General features: G+C 40.0%; 2 protein-coding genes across 3 annotated transcripts; both read left to right on the forward strand.

Annotated features, from left to right (window-relative positions):
- Position 1: 1 nt before the first annotated feature.
- MTERF3 (mitochondrial transcription termination factor 3) lies at positions 2 to 13,752 on the forward strand. Of its 2 annotated transcripts, XM_015855910.2 has the most exons (7): positions 2 to 400; positions 2,344 to 2,496; positions 3,476 to 3,665; positions 8,353 to 8,500; positions 9,723 to 9,794; positions 12,009 to 12,170; positions 13,493 to 13,752. In XM_015855910.2, exons 1-7 carry the CDS (start codon positions 106 to 108, stop codon positions 13,685 to 13,687), a joined length of 1,215 nt encoding a protein of 404 aa, XP_015711396.1. In that variant the 5' UTR covers positions 2 to 105; the 3' UTR covers positions 13,688 to 13,752. The 2 variants fall into 2 exon arrangements, 1 of the variants encoding a protein (XP_015711396.1); XR_014943320.1 differs by lacking the exons at positions 8,353 to 8,500; positions 9,723 to 9,794.
- Positions 13,753 to 13,909: 157 nt separating this feature from the next.
- Positions 13,910 to 17,713, forward strand: UQCRB (ubiquinol-cytochrome c reductase binding protein). Its single transcript, XM_015855911.3, has 4 exons — positions 13,910 to 13,954; positions 14,943 to 15,014; positions 16,200 to 16,366; positions 17,483 to 17,713. Exons 1-4 carry the CDS (start codon positions 13,936 to 13,938, stop codon positions 17,558 to 17,560), a joined length of 336 nt encoding a protein of 111 aa, XP_015711397.1. The 5' UTR covers positions 13,910 to 13,935; the 3' UTR covers positions 17,561 to 17,713.
- Positions 17,714 to 18,679: the final 966 nt, after the last annotated feature.

An 18,679-nucleotide genomic window follows, 5' to 3' on the forward strand; every position in this document is an offset into this window, starting at 1 on the left:
TGGTGTATGGTGGTTGTGAGCGTGGTGCTGGTGATGCCCTGTGGGTGAGGTCAGCGTGGCGTCCGCTTTGCTCCCTCTGTCTCTTCGGCTCCACGGAGGTGGTTGATGGCCGTGTGGGTGCGGCAGGCCGCCCGCTGCGGCTGGCTGACGGCCTCCGGCTTACTAGGCCCGAGGAGCCGCAGCTGTGGGGCGGCCCCGCTGCCTGCGCTGCTCTCCGGCCTCAGGCTTCCACCGTGGAGGCTGAACGTGGCTGTAGGACGCTGTGCTCAGCCCTGCCGTGCTCAGCCCTGCCGTGCCAAGGGTGAGGCCTGCGCTCCCAGAAGCAGTTTGCCTGTAGCGGTAAAGCAGGAGCAAGCACCAGAGACAGTCTCTGACCTGAGCACAGCCAAGCTGTATGAAGGTAAGAGGCCTCAGGGAGACTTGAGTTCAGTGTTGCTATTGGCACTTCTTGTTTTCTTCTTAACTGAAGTCCATTCCACACTTTGTTCACATCTGCTGTCTGGTCTCTATCAGCATTCAGCATCAGTAAATGTCATTGGGTGCCACTTTTTTTCTCATGTGGAGGAATTCAGTGATGCATCTTTGCTTCATCCCACTTCGTCTGATGCAGTTTTGTCTGACTGCCTCTCTGCTGCCATCTGTCACATGGCAACAAAATGTACCAAAATGCCTGTGGGAAGGTGCAGCATTTCCTGCTGTACCACCAACATCCACCTCTGACATTGCAAGCCAACAGAATAAAATAGGAGGCATCACTTTCAGAGCAGCCCTCACATTTAGCTGACTTTCTTGCCTTCATTTGGTTTTAACCCCATGACTAACGTAGAATCCCTGCTGTAGCTCCATTGCATATAAACCCAAAATCCAAAGATAGAGCTAATCCAAATCAAGTTGTAATGTGCTGGGCTGGAACAGGTCCTTGAACACGTTTTGTTTTCATAACTATCTGCTGTGGGATGGGGGAAACCAGCCCAAAACAATTCACACAGCACTAAGGGTTGTTCCAGGGTAGGCAACAGGAGACAGCAAAGTGAAGAGCTGCTATAATGAGAAATGGTTGTCAAATTGTCTCCTGAGGGAAATGGATCTCCTTGATGTTGTCTGCCTCACTTCTCTCTGCTAAATGTTTGCAGAGTGGCTCTTTTTTTATATTCATATGTGAGTGAGGACATAAAAAAAAAATACTGTTATCTGAAAATAACACCGGTATGCTGAGGAAACGTGATGTGGAGTTATAAGGCAGTCTTATATGTTCAGATTCAGCTTTGAGCCCAGACAGCTTGGATCCTACGGAGCTTATTTTTGCGGTGGCTCAGAGCTGCAATTGAGACCTGTGTGTTTGTGCAGCTGGTTGTAGAAAAAGTGCAGCAGCAGATCTGCCAGATCAGCCACCTTATATGTCTCTGCACCTGCAGCACAGCTTGTTTATGTGCCAGATTTTGATCTGCAGGCACATTTACTGTTGTGCAAGTATGTGGAGCAACATGCCCAGTTGGCAGTATGTAATGAGAAAGACACAGCTTATTTTTTTTTTATTATGATTTATTAATTTGAGATCTGTTTCATGATAAGAAGTTTAAAAAACTTTGAAGCGGGGAAAAAAAAAAAGTGCATCTGTGGTATGAGAATGAATCGTAGTCTATATTGATCCTGAAAGGAAATGCATCATATCCATATTGACTTCTGGTGAGCTCTTATTATTTAAGATGTAAGTGTTGCTGAAAATGTTTTATTGTGCTTTTCTTGCTCAGGCTTTAAAGGGGCAAGAGTTAAAACAGTTGAATTAGTCTATGCAACTCTTCTTAGCTCAAATTCTTTAGCTGTCAGAGGTGGTGGTAGTCAGCAGCCATTTGTAATGGGTAAGACATGGTCACACAACTGGAGTTGGCTGTGAAATACCTTGAAAGTTAAAAACAACTGCAGTTCAAGTACTGTATTCAGAAGACAATGGACCTACCAGGTAATTAAAAATAATTGTTCCAGTAGCTTTTGGTCTGGATGTGATCAGGCAAAAATGCATCTGGGAAGACAAGAAGCCTTTTTCAGTAATGTGATATGATCTGTTGTCTACAGTGATGAAGCTGGGAGGCTGATGGCAGCCTTGCTGGGCGTTTGGCTCAGATTTAGCCTTATGAGCAAGATCTGATGGACAGTGACAAGGAAATGTCACAGAGGCAAAAACTGGGAGCAGAGTCTTTTTGCATGTGCTTTTAAATAACAGTAGATGAGCTGTTCATTTCTAGCAAGATGTTCTTGCATTTTGAAATGGATTTGAGGAGATCTCCATAGCATTTGAGGGGAGTGGTTTTGTCAATCACTTTATCTTCTGTATTTATTTCTAAGACTGGGATGATGTTCCACCTTCATCTGCTTTGGAGGAGATTTCTGAGGAAGAAGCTGTGAAGATCATTGCTGATCCAATTCTTCCCCCTCAGTCTTCCACACTTCGAGATTATGTTGATCACTCAGAAACCCTGACCAAGCTTGTCCATTTAGGTATGTGTGATTTGGTTTACATGTTTTCTGTGTGCCTGGAGCTTTGGAGGTTCTGCATGCAGGTTTGTATTTTGATCTAATTGGTAGCTTTGTAAACTTGAAAATTTCAGGCTGTAGAAACGATGACCAGTAAGAAGGGCAGTAAGATATTATGCAGGGTGAATGGAAAAAGACAGGTAGTCACCTGCATGACTTACTGCAATGCTTTATTAATTGAAAACAAGGCTGTTCTTTAATGTGTCTCCCAGAGCTTGTGGAAATAGGGAGCTTTTTCTGTAACTTGCCTAACTCCATTGATCTTTTATTTTTGCCTGGGTAAGGATATTTTACTTTGCTGGGAAAGTTACTGCAGCTCTCCATCCTAAGAAGGAAGGAGAATGGTTGCTATGCAGAACCATGGAACTGGGACACAGTAGACTGAAAAGGAAAGGAGAGAGAGCACCTTCCTTTGATCAAAAAGCATTTGAACTGTGCAAAAAGAATAGTGGATTCGTGGTTGCTGCTGCCTTCCTTGTTTCACAAAGTTTAAGGAATCCTAGAAAAAGGTTGGTAAAAACGTATTTGAGAGGGAGAAATCTGGCCCTGTCCAATAAGAATTTGCTATGTGTGAGTCACACACCAGAGGCACTTCACTGCGAAATTGTCCCCTTTCCTTGTGTAATGGAATTAGTTCCTTGTACATATTTCTGTGCAACAAGACAGGTCTCTGCATGTGATACATACTAGCATGCTCCATTTCTCACATGTGGGATTCACTGGAGATGTCTCCCTTTAGAAAGAGTCTGAAAACAATCTGCTTGTTTTATCTGGAACATTTCCATAATATACAATCTTAGTGTGTTGAGCAAGGTATGCTAATCAAGAGGAGCATAAAATAAAACATATTACTCCTTAGAAGCTTCAGCGTGACTTTCTGAAACACTTATAGGAAAACAGATCTGTGTTTAACTATAACGGTCTCTCATTTTATTTGTTGTAGGAGTTGACTTATCTCAAGTGGAGAAACGTCAGAAGGCAGGTCAACTCTTACTGACCTTGGACTTTGAAAAAGATATAACTAAAATACTTCTGTTTCTGAAGGATGTGGGTATAGAAGACAATCAACTGGGACCATTCCTGACCAAAAATCCATACATCCTTGGTGAAGATGTGGAAGCTCTAGAAACCAGGTATGCCTTTAAAGTATCAACAGGGTGCTGAGGCCCTAGGGTTGAAGTTTCCCAATTGGCTTAAGCTTGTCTGAACGTGTGCTGCTGCCACTTATATTCAGCTCCTGGCTCCACGTTCCTTTCCCATCAGTCAGTATTAACACACGGTGGTGGTGTCAAAAATCAAGTCAACACTCTGATCCATTTGAAAACTGACCATCATATCAAATTTAACTGCTTAAGTTTTCAGTCTGACTTAAAAAGATGTAAAGCCATATCTCCATAAAACGATGAGACGCATACTTCAGAAAGGAGAATAAACAGAAAAGACTGTCTCTTTTAGTAGCAACTTGGAATTTACTTACCACGGAGACTGCCCCTTGATTACATAGGCTCCAGAAGACACTGTATTCTGAATATAATAGCTACTTGACTGAAAGTAAGCACTAAAGAAATAAGATAAATGCATGTATATACTCCTTTTTCTCCAGAGGCATGATTTGAAAAGTGATAGGATTTGTGTTGGAAGTTATAACTGTGACTACCAATTTTGTTGGTTTTAGTGTTGTTTGAACCAAGCTGTTTAATAGTTCTACCTGTTCTCTGCCAACAGTGGAACATCCTCTTTATCAGTAATTATTTCATTAACAATTATTTGTCTGGTCAGTTCTAGAGATATGACATAACGGTGGTAACTGTGAATATACATTCACAGAAGTCTCATACAGTTGGGATTGTTAACTTTGGAGTATTGTTCCTAGAACTTTAAAGATGTCATTTCTATCTATGACAGGAAACACTTCACTTTTAAACAAAATCCTTCCTAAAATTAAACATACCAAATTAAAAATACTAAAGATATTTAAGATAATACATAGCAATATATTTTTTTCCTTAAAAAAAGAGTTCTTAGTTCTTCATTTATCCAAAGCATTTGAATATAGGTTTTGCCCATATATTTTTGTGCAAAAGTTCCTTGCCACAGTGCTGATGTGATGACTTGTAAATGTGTTCCAGTATTTCTCCTTGCTGGTTTATGGATAGAAACAGTTTCTCTTTATTCTTTTGTTTTACTGCTTCCTTCCAAATGTTTACAGGTGGGATACCATTAAATTATGAAGCATTCAAGGTACCAGCACCAAACTATACTGATCTATCTTGTAGCCATAGAGATTCTAGCTTTCTTTATTCAGCTGTATTTGCTTGTTGCCAATCTTTAGTGGGAGTTAGATTCTGAAATGGAGTGATTTAATTCTTCTGATCTATACTTTCATTAGGTGTATTGATTATAGACCAGAAAAACTACAGGAGGTGGACACTGAATGTCAAAAGTACCTCAAGGAGGCTTGCATTAATTGAACACTCACATACATGCATTTTTTGCTTTGTAAAGAACTCAAAATATCCTAGTATTTAGTATTACTTTAAAAACCTCTGTCTGCTTGGATTATGCAATAGCTTTCCAAGACTGAACTCCGACAGTACATCTTTATGGAAACAGGTATACTGGCATAGACTTGACTTTTTTCTTTTTTTCTTCTGTTCTTCCATTTGCTTATTCAGTAAGTGGCCTTTTAGAAACAGCAGGCAAAACTAACCTAGCTCATTTCCAGCAGTAGTCTTGATTGTCTGAGTTGCTTATGTTTCCAGAAGAGAGTAGGTTTTGCTATAGTAAACTCTGTAACGCACCTGTGAACTTAGAGTTGTTTTTCAGTGACTGTTCTGTGTCAGTCTGGGAGATTGAGGCTGAACAGAGCAAGCCAATTTCTTATACATATTCTACAGCTTGATTATTTTTTTTCCTGTAAGTCCATCTCAGATTGGCATTGATGAATGCCTTTCTGCTAACATTAAGGTAAGTGTTCTGCAGAGGCTGAACTTGTCTCAGCTGTCTTTTGAAAGCTGAGTATCACCTTTATATAAACACTCCATCGCAGATGGACATGGTATCCGTTACATCACTCTGGAATGTTTTATTGCTATGGATTCCACACTGCCAGGAAACAAAACACAAATTTTCATAGATTTGGCATTTGACTTCGGATAAACACTGTAAAAGTCAGAACATTCCATAATTCATAATAATTTGACAGTTGCAAATCAGTGTCTGCTCTGCAGCTGCACCAGATGCTTTGTTTTTAGGGTATTGTTAATGATGACTTAAAACTGTTAACATGCTACATAGAACTGCTGACCCCTGCAGTAAGAATGAGGGCTAACTTTAGTGCCAATTCGCACGAAGTTATCTTTAACCTTGCTCAGATTAAATTACTGTTATTTAATGGACTGTTTTCTACAGTCAGCTGATTACTATCTTGCTATCCCCCTTTTAAAATTCTTGCTTTTCCAGGTAGCACAGAAGTGCTTCAAGTGTGAATCTTAATGACTTGTTAACAGAAAATATAAGGAGAAGAGTCAGAACGACCAGAAGTTTGTTGGGTATTTTGACTGCTTACTTAGCTATGTTTTTAAGATGCTTGACAGACATAGCCTTGAAAAACAGAACAGAAGAAGTACAGCACAGCCAACCTGCAGCATCCAAAAAAAAATGAGATCAACTATGAAGGAATAAGCCTCTATTTTTGTGTCCTGTATTTCTCTCCCTTGTCTTCTCTTTTTGTCTCTGAAGGTGCTGTAGCCAGCAGTGTCAGTAGTGCCTGGAGACAAGGCTGCTACCCTTTGAGTTGAGATGCCTCCTTAGGAAGATTTGGTTCTCTGGAGCTTGTTCTTATGTCTGTTCTGTAGAGATTTTTGGCACATTGTGATCTAATTTCTGAAACTTTGTAGAAAGGGATATAGTGACTGGAAGGTATTTTTACTTCTTCTCTCAAAAAGATTTAATACAGCCTCTTCTTGTCCTACTCCAAGAGGAAGCATCATTTGCTGAATATCTGCTTCTGCAGAACATTCTGCAGTCTAGACAGTATCTCAATTGCTGTCAAATCAAATCAGTTCTTATATAACTAATTTTCATCTAACAACAATTCCTGACATTTCTGAATGTCTGTATTCAAAGCAGACCTCTTTAAATGGTTCTTTGTAAATGGTGATGTAAGGATAGGCAATAGCATATATAATTTTGGATCACCCAGGAAAGGTAGATGTCACAATCTAGTAATAAAGAAGAAATCCTTTATCCCTCTCAAAGGATCAGGGCTCATGCAGCACTTCAAAGGTGGCAGTCTCCAAATAGAGATATTTCCCTTGCAGCTGCCATCCCTTAAAGGTTGTTATGGAGGGGTGGACCCAGGATCTCCCCCTTCTGGCCAGACAAGTGAGTTGCTTCCACCTGTGCTCAGGGCTGGCTATGCCCCTTCACCAAGTGTTCATCCATTTGCCTCCCGCTTCCCTTTAGATATTTATAAACATTAATCAGATCTCTTTTCAGTCTTTCCCTAGGCTGAACAAACCCAGGTTACCCAGCCTTTCTTCTTACAGGAGATGCTCCAAGCCCTTTATCATTTTTGTGTCCCTCTGCTGAACTCCTTCTAGGAGATCCCTGTCTTTTTCAAACTGGGGAGCCCAGAACTGGACACAGTGTTCTAAATGTGACCTCACAAGGGCAGAACAGAGGGGGAGGATCATCTCTCTTGATCTGCTGGCCACATTAAAAATGCATCCCAGGATACCATTGGCCTTGGCCACAAGGGCACACTGCTGGCTTCTGATGTTCACCTTAATGTCCAGGTCCTTCTCTGCAGAGCTCCTCCAGCAGGTCAGCCCATAGCCTGTACTGCATGTGGTTATTCATCTCCATGTGCAAGACTTTACACTTGCTCTTCTTATACATAATCATGTTCCGCCCTGCGCAGCTCACCAGTCTATCCAGGTCTTGCTGAATGGCAGCACAGCCATCCAGTGTGTCAGCCACTCCTCCCAGCTTTGTATCATCAGCAAACTTGCTGTGGGTGGACTCTATCCCTTCATCCAGGTCATTGATAAAGAGGTTGAACAAGACCAGGCCAAGTACTGATCCCTGGGGATCATGGCTAGTTACAGGCCTCCAAGTGTACTCTGTGCATCAAACTCAATGAAGTTAGGAAAAAAATAATCTGAGTTGGAAAGAAAGACAGTTCTGATAAATATAAAAGCTTTAGTCAGTTCCTTCACCTTTCTGACAAGCAGATGTTTTGTAACTAAAATACTTGGACCAGTGACTGAAAGTGGGGACCTATTGTAACAGAACAGCTGATTTAGGAATGTCTCTGGACAGTGTCTTTATAGGTGGCGTTGTGTGATATTTCTTCTGCAATGTTATTGGCAAAACGGAGATGCATGAGGTATATTACTCTGTTCTTTCAGCAGTAGAAATGGAATTCATTAAAATAGCAACAAGCTGTGTATATCTTCTTGTCTGTGTCCTATGATGATCTATTAATGTGTTTGTAATCTAGGAGGCAGGCTGGTAGTTAAATGTAGGTTAACATAGTTATCTGCTTAAGTACATCTGGAAGGAATTAAAATCTGTCTTCAGTATTGACATTCTGCTCTGAGGTTTATTTAACTTCTAATTAATTGGGAGGGATGGTATTTTGCTTTTATCATAACTGCAGATTTCCTTCTAATTATTTTTGGCAGAGTTGCATGTTAATGATAGAACATCTGTCCGTTTACAAGATATCACTGAGGAATTTAAACAAGTGCAGAATAAATGGAGGCAATAAAATTTTCATCACTGGATTTTATTTTGTTTTTGTTCTGTTTCTAGAGTGGCTTACCTAAAATCAAAAAAATTTGGTAATGCAGAAATTACTCAGATGGTCTCAAGAGCTCCATATTTGCTGTTGTTTTCAGTGGAAAGATTGGATAACAGGCTGGGTTTCTTCAAAAATGAACTTGGCCTCAGTGTAAAAAAGGTAAAAACTTTACTCTGAAGTCTTTAAGTACCTTGTCAGTGACATCTCTACAGCCTTAAAACATGAATACTTAGGTTTGTCATCACAAAGCTTAGTGACATTGCCCATGTAATGCAGAGAATTACAGGACTAATAATGTGATTTTAGCCTTCTAAAAAGGTAATAGGACATCTAATATTCCAAAAATCCTGAAGACTTTAATCATACAGTGCTTGAAGGTGATCTGCTGGTTGGATATTGTCAAACAAGCATGTGTGTACGCAGTTCTATTACTTGCGGTGATTCACAGAACGGAATGCTTTGCTGAAAACTGCATGCAGCTTTATAACTTTTGAGCAGATTCTCTCTTTTCTGTAACTGCAACATACTTAACAGCAAAAAATAGTCTATTCTCCAAATACAAATCAAACTAAACACTGTCATGTGCTCAGATTACCAAGAGTAATCTTTGAGACCGCTTCTGAGAGCACTACTACTACTATTTAGAAGCTTTAGCACCGTGCTTCGGGATTTTGACAAGAACTAGTATTTTAAGCTTCCTAGAATGAGTGGGCAGCATTAGTTGTTTCCTGCAGCAACTGGTGATTGCAATAAATGTCAACTTTCAAGTGGAATCTCGTGTTCTGCTGTTGGCTTCTTTAGCTAAACAGTCATAGCTGTCACAGTGCCTGTTCTTGGCCTTTCCAGGCTTCAGGTAAGAGATGTATGTAGAAAAGAGTTTAGTCCCTGCCTTGTACTTGGGGCAGATTACAAGTCATCCCATGACTCAGGAAGTGTGGAGAAACTTCTTGTGTTTCCATAATACAATGGTGTTAGTAGATCCTAAAGTAGACAGATAAAGTACTGCAGCTGAAAAATTCTATTAATAGCCTCTATCGGGTAGTGTTTTGCTTAACAAGAGAAACAACTCAGGCACAGAGAGAGAGAAAGGGCTCTTCAGTATGCTTTCTCCTGGGGAATGCTGCTACTGTGTCTTCCAGTCTGTTTTGTAGTGGTATATTTTTTGTTATCCAAATGAACGTGACATTTAATTTTGCATGAGGATTTAATTTATCAAAATGCAAAGAATTTACTCATTTTTGTATTAGAGTTTTGATGAAATGTAAGCGAAAGTTCATTTCTTTTCTAATTGCAAAATGAAGTTTTTCCCTTCGTGGATAGGTTTGTAGGCATGCTGTCATTAACAATCTTTCTTTTGTCTGTGGGTTTTTCCTAATTGCAGACAAAGGATCTGGTAATTCGTTTTCCTAGGCTGCTGACTGGCAAATTAGAGCCCGTAAAAGAGAATCTTCAGGTAAGCTTATTAGTAGATGTGAAAGCATATTCCCTATCCACATAGCTTAGGAGTTGATTGAAAATAAAATTCCCTGGAGAAGAATCCTGTACAAAAAGAGTTCCATGAAATAGTTTTGGGAGAGACAGAAAATAATTGAGCGTTTTGTCAAACAGCTTCTTTTCCTCTATGGTTTGCAAGCATGCAGCATACTTGGAGCAATGTCTTGTTCTGTCTTCTATTCTGATGTAGGTTAGAAACTTCATCTGACTCCCGTCCTGCCAAAAGTTGCTAGCCGATGACACAAATTGTTGCCCATTCCTTTACAACGAGTGAAAAATAGAGTTTGTTCCTTGGGCTTTTTAGGTCTTTGGTTGTGGGGTTTTTTTTCTTATTTTCTTCTTAATTACGATGGGTTTTTGCTAACTCATTTTGTTTATGAAGATTTAGGAGGAAGAAATGTGGTTTTGATTATTTTCCTCTTGGCAGGTAGCTAGTGTGCCAAAATGTGCATTTGACACCTATTGTCTGATAGCAGATGGTCATTATTAACAACTGTTGGGTAAATAACTTTAAACCCACAGGGACTCCTTTCCCCTTTGAAAATGGAACTATGTATTGGTTTAATTACTGTGCTGTAAAGCTGGCTAGGCCAAACAGCATGATGCAGTCTAACAATTTGAGAAATCCCATTCTCCTATAATGCATAACTATGAATTAAAATATGTAATTTTTCAGATGGACTCACCACTCTGAAGCCATTAAGCGCTGGGAGTCTTGCAATCTGAAATGTGTGTGTGGCAAGGGTGGAGACTGGAAAGTAGCAGACTGTTCCAATTAATAGTGCTTTCTTTTTAATGAACATTGTTTCCACAGGCTGGGAAGTCAATATATTACAATGAATGCGTTTTTTGAGACTTTCAGTTCTTGGTAACTATCTTTTGTCTACCTACAAGGAAGCGTAAAGTGTAGCATTCCATTCCAGAACTAACTCTGCAGTGGAGTTGGTTTCTCCATTGGTTTAACACCAGGTCATAGTTTGAGTTGTAATTCTTAATGTAATAAGCTTCCCCTGCCAACTCAGATCTGTGGAAAACACCTCTGTAGTGCAAATACGTCTCTTCATATGTGAATGCTGTCTTACTTGGTTAGTTTTTCTATGATAGGCAAATATTTATAAAGCAGATCAAAAAGAATCAGGAGTTGGAAGACCTGATTTCAGTCATCTTTGGAAGCAATTGCCAAAAGTATCTTAAAAGGTATTTTCAAAACCCAGATTCCAGACCCTTCACTCTGCATTTGCCAGGGAGTCCTGGAAAAGAGCTTTAGTGTTGTCACACCAAACTGGACAAACAAAAAGCATCATCTTTTTGCCAGCTGTGAAGACAAACCTGAGTTGGATTTCAAAGTCTGCTTTATGTTGACTGGCAAGCATAAAAACTTCATGATTGAAAGCAAGCTCCTTGTAAATGTCACATTTGGATAGAAGAAGTGGCTGAATTATGAGATGCTTGGATGCTAAACTCCTTTATCAACAACTCTGAACTGCTTGCTGCCTGCATGCTGGGAGAAATTCTCACAGCTTTATTGAAAAAATGTGTTTTATTTTCCTGTTGAGGAATGATAATTAAAGTCAAGGCAGGCTTTGAAAAAGACATCTTACTTTAGATGTGAACCAACTGCAAAATGAACTGAACAAAGTGCATGTTCTGCACAGCTCTTTCAGTAGACTTCAGTTTAGAATTGAAATTATAGTCCCTAATATAAAAAGAAATATGACTTGAATACATTAGCAAAAGAAATAACACATAAACAAAAGTAGTCACTTTGATTACTGTGTTTTACTGGATTCAACAGCTCCACAATGAAAAAGCTCTTTTGGAAGTCTGGTATTGGAAGTGATGAAAAACTCTCAGGGGATAATTTTTATGCTTGTAACTGCCATGCGTTCTGAGATACAAGTGTTTTTTGGTTCACATCTCAGACAAACTGAAAAGTAGGTAGCATTCACACAGTGATCTAAATTTCAAGAATGCTCCATAAACAAATTATACTTTAATTCAGGGTGATAAACAGTTCACACTCCCTGACTTCAAAGGACTAGATTATTATGGATTGCATTCATATTTCTGTGTAGTAAAACATAGAATAATTTTACATTGGTTTATTTCACCGGCATGTTAAAACAAGCTAACTTTGTTGTATCTGACTTTAGAATGTTATTCTCTTTTTCAGGTTTGTCTGGTTGAGTTTGGTTTTCAACGTAATGAAATTCAGCAGATTGCATTTAAAACCCCCAAGATTTTAACAGCGAGTAAAAAGAGACTCAGACGGACATTTGACTACCTGCACAACATAATGGGCATTCCCCACAACATGCTTACTCGCTTTCCTCAGGTGAGATGTTAACCTAAACTGTAGGTGCTATTTGCACGGTCTAATTCATTTCACCATCATTTTCACACCTTTTTGTAACAAACCATAGAATCATAGAATTACCAAGGTTGGAAAAGACTTTGAAGATCATCAAGTCAAACCGCAGCCTAACCAGTACCCTAACTCTAACAATCCTCTGCTAAATCATATCCCTGAGCACCCACATCCAAACAGCTCTTAAACACATCCAGGGATGGTGATTCAACCACCTCCCTGGGTTGATGTCTTCAAGACAGATGTTGCTGTGCAAGAGAAGACAAGGTTTCTCAAGGATTTCTCAAATGTATGTTTTCTGAACTACTGGTTTGATGAAAGTGGAGGCTCACTGTATGCAGGACATACTCTATTTATATGTGACTTTTACTCTAATTGAGTTAACTTCTATTGGCAAGTCAACTATTGTTGTGTATTGACTAAAAAGCATAAGTTGTATGGGGCAAAATATGACTTCTCTTCTGGATTTTGATTACTTATCTTATTATGAGCTACATCTACCATTACCTAACACTGATGCTTGCTGTATCTCCAGTTTGAATCTCGCTTTTGTTTTACTTGACCTGTACGTGATCACAAGCCTTGTTCACTACTTTCTCAGTTATGTTGTTGTGGCTTTGTGGTTCTTCACCTTGTTATTTTTGTTCCTTTTGTTTGGAAGAGAAAGCGGAGAGTTTCTTCCATTCCATGTTTTTGGGAAGCCAAAACAGCAGCCATCTTCTCTCTCCCATCCTCAAAAGTCAGGAGTTTCAGGACAGGGCTAGGGCAATTCAGTTTCTATATATTATGGCCATTAGTGCATTCTCAAGTGCATGCTTATCTCCATCTGTTACTGCTTCTCTAATACTAAAAATATGATGCTTCTATGCTCCAGTTAATGGCCATTTCCCCTTGTCCTGTCCCCACAGACCACTGGGAAGAGCTTGGCCATGTCCCTTTGACTCCCTGTCTTCACTTTGGCTGTGATTGTGATTGCACAAATTATACCATATAGCTAACTTAAATAAGCATACTAAGTATCATGCTGGAGAGTTATATCACTGATTTCCCTGGTTTATGTATTTCAGTATGTAATATTGAAACAGTTATCTAGAATTTAAATCATTTGCATATAGATACAAACTACGTGATGGTTGACAAAATCAACGAGGAAAGATGTAAATTATGTGTTTTCTTGCACCAGTTTGTCTGAAGAATGTTTTATTTTAGATCCATCTGAGTCTGAAATTTAGACTACTTAAAAGATTCTCTTCTGTGATTTTAGGGTTCTTTCTTTCTTCCTTTCTTAGGTTTTCAACTCAAGGCTGTTACGAATCAAAGAGAGACACATGTTTCTTATATTCTTGGGAAGAGCCCAGTATGACCCAACACAACCCAGCTACATCTCTCTGGACCAGCTCGTGTCTTTACCTGATGAGGTGTTTTGTACAGAGATTGCCAAAACGTCTATGCAGGACTTTGAAAAATTCTTAAAAACGATTTAATTCTTAACACACGTTGAAAGGAATAGAAACAAGTTAAAAGAAAAAATAAACATTTTTAAAAACTGCTTCCTTTCAAGGTCTCAACTTCCTTATTGTCTAAGAATTAATTACATCCTACGGGTGTTTCATAAGTAAAGGCCTGCCCCCATCACCGCCCCGTTCACGCCGCGCCTTCTGCGCATGCGCCAGCGCTGCGCCGCCATTGACGCAGCGTCCCCCAGCAGGCAGTGCGCCGCGCCGAGGTCAAGATGGCGGCGAGGGCAACGGGTGAGGAGACGGGGGGTTCGCGATGGGGGCGGCTGCGGCGCAGGGCTCTTCACATCGGGCTTGTCTTCGTCCTGTCGTCCTTCCCGCGGCTGTGGAGGGGCTGCAGGCCGGGGTGGGGTGTTAGGGACGCGTTGGGCGCCGTGTGTCCTTGGCTTGTGTCGTCTCTTTGCGACCTCTGTCCCTACCTTCCCTGAGCTTGTCCTTCAGCTCGGGCCTCTGTGGGGCTGAGGGGCTCGGAGGCGATAGGAAGGAGCTTTCTGTAAGGCCTCGGGCTCCTTTGTCCTGCCCGAGTGCTGGCGTTGCTCTCTGTCCCTTAGTGATGTTTCTTCTTCTTCTAGGGGAGGGCCTGGAGCATTTCCCCTATGAGGAGAGACTTAGGGAACTGGGTCTGTGTAGCCTTAAGAAAAGAAGGCTGAGAAGGGACTTGATCCATGTTTATAAATACCTGAGGTGTGGGAGCCATAGTGGTGAGGCTGGTCTCTTTTCAGTAGTGCGTGGGGATAGGACTAGGGGTAATGGGTTGAAAGTACAGCATAGGAAGTTCTGCACGAATGTGCGCAATAACTTCTTTACAGTGAGGGTGACGGAGCACTGGAACAGGCTGCCCAGGGAGATGGTGGAGTCTCCTTCTCTGGAGATATTCAAGACCCACCTGGACGTCTACCTGTGTGACATGATGTAGGGAGCCTGCTTTGGCAGGGGGGTTGGACTTGATGATCTCCAGAGATCCCTTCCAACCCCTACAATTATGTGTGATTCTGTGATTCTCAGGTCCTAAAGCTTGGGAGTATGAGGTGTGATAACTGATTAGAAAAGCCTGATAGCAGAGCACTGCTCTTAGCTCAGTTAAGAGTAGTGGAGCTTGAGCTATAAGTTCAAGTGGTGCCTTACTGCTTCTGAAAGAGGTTGACACATATTTGCATGCCTTTGTAGTGGTGTGGGATGCTGAATTTTATGCTTTTCTCCAACTGATGACAGTTGTTTTTAGTTTCAGGAGGTGGCCGCCTGATGGACAGGCTTCGAAAGTGGTACTATAATGCAGCTGGATTCAACAAATACGGTAAGTACTTCACTGGGCCTTAAAGCTTTTCAAATATAACAATCCTCATAGCAGGACATGGGGAAATGGTTTTAAGTTAAAAGAGGGAAGATTTAGGTTGGATGTTAGGGGGAAGTTCTTCACTAGGAGAGTGGTTAGGCCCTGGAACAGGCTGCCCAGGGAGGTTGTGGATGCCCCGTCCTTGGAGGTGTTCAAGGCCAGGTTGGACGGGGCCCTGGGCAACCTGATCTAGTAAATGTGTATGTTTGGTGGCCCTGCCAGGCAGGGGGGTTGGAACTACATGATCCTTGCGGTCCCTTCCAACCCAGGTCATTCTGTGATTCTGTGGTTATGGTTGGTAACCGGTCAGTGTAAGCATTTTGATGTGTTGTTTTATCAGTATTAGCTGCTACATTTATTTGTGGAAATAAGTTAGAAAAAAATGACTTCCTTTATTTCTGTATTTCCTTTCCTTTTCTGTGAAATGCCTCTTAACAGTTAAAGTCAGGCTGGAGCTGTTGAAGTCACTTCTGGAAAACAATTCTGAAAGACTGATTCTTTTTTTTCCTACAAAGTCAATTGCATGCATTGCTATTTGCTAACCTTATTAGCTTCCCAAATGCTACCACTAAAAATGAAGAGATTGATGCTAATAGCAGTCAGTCTAACTGGGATATTTGTGCAAAGTGTTCAATCTGCAAAAAAGGATTTAGTCTCTAGCCTAATTTATGGTCAAGTAACTGTAAAAGTGATGTTCCTATAAGTAAAGGAGATTACAAGAAATTGATAGTATCGTACTTAATTTGTCCATTGTTATTACGGAGCTTGTTTCAGCATCTGTGCTGTGACTGATCGTGATAGATTCAGCTTTTAAATCTCATACATAGACTGCCATCTGAAATGCAAGGATATAAAATAGAGCAGAAATCCACGCTCAGATCTGTATATCTGATGAAACACATAGAATCAAACATCCATTTTCCATATTCTTTCTTAGGCAAAGGAGCAAAAGCAAATACGTGAAAGTAAATATTCACAGTTCTATTCTCTATGAGGAATTAGTGTTTCTCATAGATTTGTCTGGGTTTTTTCCTTATATTTTTGCATTTGAAGTGTTATGCCCAAATTAAAGAACATCTTTGTTAGGTCTTGAGTCTTATTTAGGAGCATCTATTCAGTGATACTGTGAAAATATTTTTGATACAGGATTAATGCGAGATGATACGTTGTATGAAGATGAAGATGTAAAAGAAGCACTGAAAAGACTTCCAGAGGATCTTTACAATGAAAGAATGTTTCGCATAAAGAGAGCACTTGATTTAAGCTTGAAACATCGGATCCTTCCGAAAGAACAGTGGGTAAAATATGAAGAGGTGAGTGTGCTGAGTGTTCTCAAATAGCTCTTAATGCCAGGACTGTGATCAGGTTTGGGGACATGGAATCTCTATGAAGAGGTGCATGCTTACATGTTATTTAAAATAAGTAAATCAGTGTGTGTTCTATAAAATACCTTTGAATAACATTGTGTTGATATTCTGATTAAAAGTCTGGATCTTAATGGAAATTCAGATGCTTTATTCAAGATGACAAAAGCTTAAACTACAGCTCAAAACTATAGAACTCTTGTCTTCAGATGAAATATTTCCTTACCTCACAGCTTAGATTACCCTTAAGCAACCTTTTTATTATAATAAGCGTCTTACTTGTAGTATGACAACCAAATCAAACAAAATCTGCCTTTTTGGCTGTAGCTAGAATGTTTCTTTGCTGTGGAGAACTCACAGGTTTGTCCATTTCATCTTTCTCCAAGTATAGGGCAGAGAGGAATCTTGCCACTAAACTTTGGACTGGAAGATAACACAAGAGCTTTAATTTCCTCCTAGAAGCAGAAGCTGTTCCTTGTGTTATTGGTCATATTTTGCTGCATTGACTATTTGATTGCATGTGTTGATTGAACAGCAGTTTGATTAGCAACTGAACACAGTCACACTGAACACAGGTGTCCTATTGAATCTGTTTGCAGTGCTCTTTAAAGCTTAAGTAGAAAATAAGTTTCTTTCGTGCAAATATTATTTTACGCGGACCTGATGAAATTAAAGTGGATCTTGCTCATTTGGATACCTGTCAAAAAAGCAAAACAAGAAAAAACAAAAACAACTCCGTGTTATTTCTGAAGCTGAAAGCATCATTTTATTTGATAATGCTGTTGAGGCATTAGGAATTAGAAGTGGTTACATTAGGGAATTTGTCTTGCAGACCTGACAAGACTTGGCAGATACTAAGTCTCTCATTTCAGAATGAGTAATGTGATTCTTTTTTTCCCTTTTTTCCTTTTTTAACCCCCAATCTCTTCCACTCCATAGATTGCTTTTTAGTCAGGTCTGAGAAAGAATGAGAGAGAGGTGATCTGCAGGAATGGTTTGAGTCATTTCTGGGCCTCCCTTTTAAATACAAGCATATTGAAATGTGGTTTTTTTTCTTTTTTTCAGGATAAGCCTTATCTTGAACCGTACCTAAAAGAAGTAATTCGTGAACGACTTGAAAGAGAAGCATGGAACAAGAAATAACTATTGAACTACTTCATGCAAACAGCCACATCTTTCTAAAAGTTTGGTTATTCGAGTCTTCAGGGAAGAGCATGTAAGGCTGAAGGAATACTTGTTTCAGCTTGTTCACTGAGTCTGTTCGTCCAACTAAAATAAACATGTCAAAGTATAAAATCTCTTGGGAAGACTTCTTTAAAAATGTTAGCAAGCTAACATTCAGATCTTTCCTATGAGCATATACATTACACATTAGCTTAATGGTATGTAGACTTTATTCCAGCTTCTTGATTCTTACTCCTTTCATAGTACAGCTGTTTCCTGTAGTTGGAGGGTTAGGAAGGGAACACCCAGAATTGCTGGTTAAGTTGTTAGCTTAAAAAAGGAGGTGCTATTTCTTTCATCTCTTCTCCCCGGAGGTGAGAATACAGGGCCAGTGCTTGTGTTGTGTTGCAGTAGTGACAAATGGAAATGGTTCCTTAACCATAAAATCGAGGAATATTTCTCTAGCTTTTTATACTGTATGTGATGCTAAAGCATAAAAGATGATTTTCATATAAATCTTAGTATCTGTCTCATTTCAGCTTATGATATTCTTATAAATGATAGAAGTGCTATGCTAATGTGCTTTCTGCAGTATAATTAACTTCCCATTTCTATTTTTTATTAGCCTAGAGGATATTGCTTACAATAAGTGGCATCAAATATTTTAAACAGTTGTGCTAGCAGACTTAACATTAGAGATGTGTGTAATTCAGGCTGTGCTTAAACACAGGAATGATTCAGGTGTATCTGGAAATACCAGCTCTTGCTGGCTGAAGGCCCTGAGTTTAATGGCTGTGTTAATTTGATGCCTGTTTTGTGTTATTACACGCAATCTTGTGTGATAGTAACAAAGTGTCTTTTTTGTTATGTCTGACAAATGCAAAAATCCATTCTAATCCAGGATCCTGGCTTCTAGCTTTGCTGCTCATGATGCTAACTAATCTTAATGTTCATGCTTTCATTGCTTGCATCTCTAGAATCACAGAATCACAGGGCTGTGGGGGTTGGAAGGGACCTCTAAGTATCATTGAGTCCAACCCCTCTGCTGTAGCAGATTCCCTACAGCAGAACACACGAGGTAGGTGTTCAGATGGTTCT

Source organism: Coturnix japonica, chromosome 2 (genome assembly GCF_054131305.1).
Source record: "Coturnix japonica strain WE chromosome 2, WE-NBRP24, whole genome shotgun sequence".
Classification (NCBI taxonomy): domain Eukaryota; kingdom Metazoa; phylum Chordata; class Aves; order Galliformes; family Phasianidae; genus Coturnix; species Coturnix japonica.